This window comes from Eimeria maxima, genomic scaffold (assembly GCF_000499605.1).
Source record: "Eimeria maxima Weybridge genomic scaffold, Emw_scaff1710, whole genome shotgun sequence".
Lineage (NCBI taxonomy): Eukaryota > Apicomplexa > Conoidasida > Eucoccidiorida > Eimeriidae > Eimeria > Eimeria maxima.
In genome coordinates this window covers 1-6891 of record NW_013564625.1, presented here as the reverse complement: position 1 = coordinate 6891, position 6891 = coordinate 1, and the positions used below count along the sequence as shown (strand labels likewise).

Genomic DNA, 6891 nt, shown 5'->3' with positions numbered 1-6891 from the left:
ATTCAAGAAATAAATACCCACCTAGTACATTTACGAGGGTTTATCTTACATAAGACATGAGGGTTTAGGGTTTAGGGTTTGAGCAGGCTGGGGAGGGACGGGTTCAAGATAAATAGGGATATATTTCTTCTCCTTATTCAAGAAATAAATACCCACCTAGTACATTTACGAGGGTTTATCTTACATAAGACATGAGGGTTTAGGGTTTAGGGTTTGAGCTGTCGAAGGAGGGGTTCAGGATAAACAGGGATTAATTTCTTCTCCTTATACACATAATATATTCCCCCCTAGTATATTTACGAGGGTTTATCTTATATAAATATATATATTTATATACAAACACGGGGGTTTAGGGTTTAGGGTTTGAGCAGCCTGAGGAGGGGCTCGACCTAAACCCTAAACCCTCATGCCCTCCTTTTATATTGAGGGTTTCTTATAATGCATTTTGCCTACTTATCTCCATTGCCTCTTCTCCCTTAAGGAACTAGGGTTTAGGGTTTAGGGTTTAGACAAACCGGTCCTCGCTGAGTTGAGGCAATAGAGGATTTCTGTTGATTGACGCTCTCCCCTCGTTACTTGCTGCAGCAGCAGCAGCAGCAGCAATAATAGCAGCAGCAGCAGCAGAAGCATTAATCCTACAGAAGCAGCATTCCCAGCAGCAGCAGGTTGCATGCATAGACCGCCGTAGCTTTCCTTATGCCAAACACAGCTAGCCACAGCTAGCTAGCCACAGCTAGCTAATCGCAGCTAGCTAACCACGGCTAGCTAGCTATAGCTAGCTGTAGCTAGCCACCGCTAGCCGTAGCTAGCCACGGACAGATAACAGATAGGCGTATCTAGCCATTTGTGGCCCCACACCAGTATGTGGCTATAGCTCCACAGTGGCTATAGCTCCACAGCTAGCTAGCTATCCATGGCTAGCCCTAGCTAGAGCTGACTATCGGGTCCTCTATGCATGCATGCATGCATGCATGCATGCGGAGATGTATGTACGCCGCAGCAGAGCTTCTGCTGCTGCTTTAATTTTCTCATCTGCAGCAGCTAGCTAGCAGGTAGCTAGCAGCTAGCTAGGGGATCATCATCATAGGCACGTGCGCGTACACCTGAACTGTTGCCTAAACCCTAAACCCTAAACTCTAAACCGCTACATAAAAAGACAAGACAGGGCCCTTTTGTCTCCCCCCTTCTCCCCCCTCGTGCCCCCTATGCGGTTAGTTGTTGTGTAGGTACACCTGACTGCTGCTGCTGTTTGCATGCATAAGAAGGGGATAACGAAGTGTTTAATGAGTGCTTAAAATTTATTTTAGGGTTTAGGGTTTAGGGTTTAGGGTTTAGGGTTTACGGTTTTGGTGGAGGAGGAAACACTATACAACCCCATCGAGCCCCAAAGCCATAGGTAGCTACTACGGTGTCTGCGTATACACCTTAAGGCGTAGGGTTTGCATGCATGCATGCATGCATGCAGAGCAGTTGCATGCCAATATAATTTTATTTTTTAATTTGTTTGTTTGTTTTATCTCTCCATTTCTTCAGTGCAGCAACAGCAGCAACTGCATGCGCTGCAGCAGCAGCAAACTGGGGGCCGCTGTCTTTCTTCTTTTTCTCTCTTTTTCTTTCTTTTTCTTTCCTTTTCTAGTAAGAGATAAACGGTTTGCTGCTGCTGCCTTTCTTCTTGTGCCTCATGTCCCCCAGAGGACTCCCTAGCCGCCGCAGCAGCAGCAACACCACCAGCAACAACAGCAGCAACAGCAGCAACAGCAGCAGCAATAGCAGCAGCAACAGCAGGACAGGCTGCTGCCTCTTATATGCTATATTCCCTGCATGCAAACAGCTAACGTAGAGGCACTTGTTGGGGCTGTTACCCCGACGTGCCCGGGTGTACGTACACCGCAAATCTCTTACGGGGATAACTGCCAAAGATTAGTAGAAAGATTGCACACAAGCAGCAGCAGCAGCAGCAGGAGCCGCAGCAGCCGCCGCAGCAGCAGCAGCAGCAACAGCAGCAGCTGTATTGAAAAGGAAGTACTTTCTACGCAGTACCCCTACAGGAGCAGCAGGTGCAGCAGCAGCAGGTGCAGCAGCAGCACGAGCGTGAATTGATTTGTTTTTCTTGTATCTGTTTCCTCTTATCGTTCCCTATATCGGGTGTATGCGTATACACCTGAATTAGCGTACATTTTTTTGCTGCTTTCTCTGCAGCATATATAATTGTATATAAATAAATAAATAAATAAATAAATAAATAAATAAAATAAATAAATATAATAAATAAAATAAATAGAGAAGATGGGTGTCTCCTTGATTAATTATATAAATAAAGAAGGACTAGAACAATTAAATAATTATAAATATGTATCTGCTGGTTGTACACCAATTGATCGTCTACTTAATCCTTTCTGGAATACTGTCGTCTCTTATGTACCTCTAGTACGCTCGTGCTGCTGCTGCTGCTGCTGCTGCTGCTGCTGCAGTTGCTGTTGCTGTTGCTGCTGCTGGTGGTGGTGCTGCTGCTGCTGCTTCTGTTGGTGTTGGTGTTGGTGGTGCTGCTGCTGCTGCTGTTGGTGTTGGTGTTGGTGGTCGTCTCCTTAATCCTTTCTGGAATACTGTCGCCTGGTATGCTGCTCTTGCTGCTGCTCTTGCTGCTGCTCTTGCTGCTGCTGCTGTTGCTGCATGCGGTTTTGCGGTTTTGTTTGTTCTGGTGAATTCTTATAATAGACCTTTTTGTGCCTCTATGTGTGTGGTGGTGGTGCTGCTGCTGCTGCTTGTGCTGCTGCTGCTGCTGCAGTGGGTGAGCCCTAACCTGCTGACGCTGCTAGGGTTTGTGTGTACTGTGCTGCTGATGGGCCTTACCTGTGTCTATATGCCAACTCTATCAGAGGCAGCACCTACATGGGTATATGCTGCTAATATTCTTCTTCTATTCTTATCCCAGGCAAGCCTCTCCTGTTGCTGTTGCTGCTGCTGCTGTATCGGCTGCTGCTGCAGTAACGGCGGCTGCTGAATTGGCTGCTGGAGCTGCTGCTAAGGTTATTACATCATGGGCTGCAAGAGTTGTATGGGACATTTTGCTGTTGCTGCTGCTGTTGCTGCTGCTGTTGCTGCTACTGCTGTTGCTGCAGACCCTCGATGCCATAGACGGGAAGCAAGCGCGACGCACGAATACGTCAACACCTTTAGGGCAGCTGTTTGACCATGGATGCGATTCGTTCTCCACTGTATGTTGACACCTATTAGGGTTTAGGGTTTAGGGTTTAGGGTTTAGGTTTTAGGTTGGCAGTTCAGACGAATTGCGTAGCGCAGGGGGAAAGGGGTGCAAGCTCACCAACCAGCCTGGTGGTGCTACTGCTGCTGCTGCTGCTGCTGCAACCTATGCCTACTTCAGCTGCACCGTCCAGCAGCACCAGAAGCAACAGGTGCAATAGCAGCAGCAGGTGCTGCTGTGTCTGTCTGTGTGCTTATCAGGTGTTTGCTGCCTTAAGTGTTTTAGGGACGATTAGGATCGGACAATCTGTTGCTGCATTTATGCTTATTGCTATTTTGCAAATGCAGCTGTTTATCTATACTGTACGTACACCTCACATAGATCCTCTGCTGCTGCAATTGCTGCTGCTGACGACGACGACGACCACATTGGCCTTTAGTGGTGCTGCCGTTCATCGCGAGTCCGTATTGTCAGTATTTAGGGTTTAGGGTTTAAGATTTAGGGTTTAGGGTTTAGGGTTTAGGGTTTGTGCTGCAGTGGTGGGAACTTCATTTCCACGAATATCGCTGTCACACGGGTGTCACTGGCGTGACAGAAGGCCAACTTGTGGTAGGTGCAGCAGCAACAGCAGCAGCAACAATAGCAGCAACAGCAGCACCAACAGCAGCAACAGCAACAGCAGCAGCAGCAGCAGCAGCATACAGTGTTAAGGGCTGTTTGTTTGTGTGCAGATGATGGGCATGAATCTCGTCAGTCTCATCTTTGGCCCTGAAACCTTCACCACATCGTTCGGCGACGTCGCCCCTTCTCTATTTCTGTGAGGGTTTAGGGTTTAGGGTTTAGGGTTTAGGTGTTCGAGTGAAGGTAGTGTTTGTTTGTTGCGCACAATATACAGCCACTCTGGGTGAATAAGTTTGCAGGATCCAAGTTTATAGTTTAGGGTTTAGGGTTTAGGGTTTAGGGTTTGGGGTTTTGTGCAGGAAGACGGCGCCGCAGTATTTGTTGTCCTTGCCTATTCAAGCCTTCTTAGCTTTTCCTTTTTATTTGCTGCTCATTGGAATGCTTTTTGCTGACGTCGTCAACGGCAGCAGACTTGCAGCAAAACCAGCCAAAGCAGTCTGTACGTACACTACATGCATGCACGAATGCATGCATGCAAGCAGGCTGCTGCATACGATCCTACTAGTAATTACTGCTGCTGTTAGTGCTGCTGCAGTTAGTGCTGCTGCTGCTGTTGGTACTGCTGCTGCTTGCTGCTTGCTGCTGCTGTTTGTTTGTTGTTAGGGTTTGCCATTCTTTGTTGTTTGGGTGTTTTGCTGCAGCTCAGCTGCTGGGTTGTTTAGTTCATGTATTAATGCATATTCCTCTCTACTCTTCTAGTAAGCACATGGGTATTATACAGCAGCAGCAAGAGCAGCAGCAGCAACAGTCATAGTAGTCGTCGTAATAAAAGTTATACTAATCGTACCGGGAGTAGCAGCAGCAGTAGCAGCAGAGAGCAGGGACGAAGTTTATTTTGGACTGGACTGGAGCATATCTGTTGTTGCTGTTGCTGCTGTTGCTGCTGCTGCTGCTGCTGTTGCTGCTGCAGCAATGATATCTGAGCATCCCGTGCTGTGTTATTGGGCTATAATTTGCAACACCTCCATTATCGCCTTGCGTTTAAACCTCTCGGCCACGTGCAGGGCAAGTCTCCACAGCTAGCTACTACCTAGCTAGCTACCTAGCTGGCCAGCTAGGTACCCTTATAGATTGGCTACGGCAGCAGCTGCAGCTTTTGATGGTTTGCTGCGGCTACCACGGGTACATACTTACAGCTCTGAACGGGGAGGGTGGGTGAGGTGTAGTTCTCTTGCTACTCTTTTTCCTGGTGCTCCTGCTCATGCCTGCTGCTGCTGCTGCTGCTGCTGTGTTTGCATGCAGATGAATTTTTTCCCTGTGCAGTGGCCGGTACTGCCATTTTGGTTTTGCTGCGTTTTTCTGTATTGTGTGTCTCCTGCTTCATCTGGAGTGGGGGCGGTGTTGCTGCCTTATATGTTGCCCCCGCTGCAGCAGCTGTTGCAACAGCTGCTGCTGCCGCTACGCCCCTATGCAGATGCGGTGCTTCTGGGCGTGCTCCTGTGGAGCGGCATCTATCTTGTCAGTTTGCTGCTGTCTACTGTCTCTCTTTTGTGTCGTCATTTTAATATCAGCTGCTTTGCTGTAGGCAAATCTTCTTCTCGCCATAAGCAGCAATAGCAGCAACGGCAGCGATAATAAAGAAAAAGGCAGCAGCAGTCTAACTACACCCCACATTTTGATGCATTTTGATGCATGCAGAAGCAAGCTGCAGGGCAATGCATGCATGCATGCAGCTCCATATACGTAGCCACATGCTGCAACAGTGGCCCTCCTTTTACCACCAGCCGGCAGCACAGCCCGCAACATGCATGCATGCGCGCATGCTTGGGGTTGCATGCTTGCGGGTCTTGGAGAATAGCCACCAACCGGAACTCTAGCATAAGGCTGCTTTACAGATACAAACGATGCTCAACGGGAGCAGCAGCAACAGCAACAGCAGCAGTATCCAGGGTTCCAGTAGGCTCCCGTGGTGCCTTCTTGCTGCTGCAGCTGCTGCTGCAGTTGCTATTGCCTTTGCTTGCGCAACGTACCTGGGCGTCGACTCCAAGGAGTCTGCTTGTCTAGTGTTCTAAGGGCTGCTGCTGCTGCTGCTGCCACTACAGAGCAAGAAAATGAATCGAATGGGTGGAGCAGAGTGTAGTTTCGCGACTCACCCACCCTAAGTGCTGCATGTTCCTTGCCGAATCTGCAGAAGGAAAGGGTGATAGCCGTATTTGTGACGCTGCAGGAGATGTCGTTGTCCAGCTTGTGTATCGCTACCTGCAACGGAAGTCTTCCCCTGGCAACTTCGTAGCTCGTGTGCGAGTCCTCTGTTAGGCTGTAACGCTGTCGTAGTAGCCTCTTTCCATACACACCGGCCATCAGCGGCGTGAGGTGGATGGATATTTTCTGCTAGGACCATTCAAGTACACAAAAGTGCTGCAATTGTCGGCTGTACAGCCTAAAGCAACAGACACACCCCCCAAGACAGCATCCAATGACTGGTCGAGCAACATGCGAAGTAGTCACCAGGTCATTCTTCCATCAAGAAAGAAAAGGAGGAGAAAACAATCAACAGGCTCGTCATAATTCTAGTATTAAGACTGCCAAAGACACCGTTGTTATAAATGTTAACAGGCCCTCTTAATTGATTATCACAGCACGAAAATAGAGAGTTTGAATTCTATCGAAATTCATTGGAATGAATCTCACAGCACCACCATCGACAGACAGACACACACACACACACACACACACACACACACACACACACACACACACACACACACACACATTGAGTTCTATAGTAGATAATTATTGAAATAAAACTCACGGCCACATCATCAACACAGTCGCATGCATGCACAAAGATTGAATTCCATTGATAAGCATTCAAGTGGATCACAGCAATACCTCGACCAGGGTTTATTTCCCCGAGCAAGCGAATTGAAAATGGCTTCATGGAAGCAAGCGAGAATAGGAGGAAGGAGGAAAGAACACATCGTACAACGCAGGATGAATCTTAGTGGATCGTAGGGCAAGCCTACTCTCACACATACAATACCTGTTTGTGCCAAAGTCGTCTGAAA

General features: G+C 48.2%; 1 protein-coding gene across 1 annotated transcript; it reads left to right on the top strand.

Annotated features, from left to right (window-relative positions):
• Positions 1–2860: 2860 nt before the first annotated feature.
• Positions 2861–4637, top strand: EMWEY_00055040 (aminoalcoholphosphotransferase, putative; the record flags this gene model as incomplete). Its single annotated transcript, XM_013480186.1, has 6 exons — positions 2861–2893; positions 3270–3413; positions 3740–3811; positions 3934–4019; positions 4183–4322; positions 4525–4637. 6 exons carry the CDS (start codon positions 2861–2863, stop codon positions 4635–4637), a joined length of 588 nt encoding a protein of 195 aa, XP_013335640.1.
• Positions 4638–6891: the final 2254 nt, after the last annotated feature.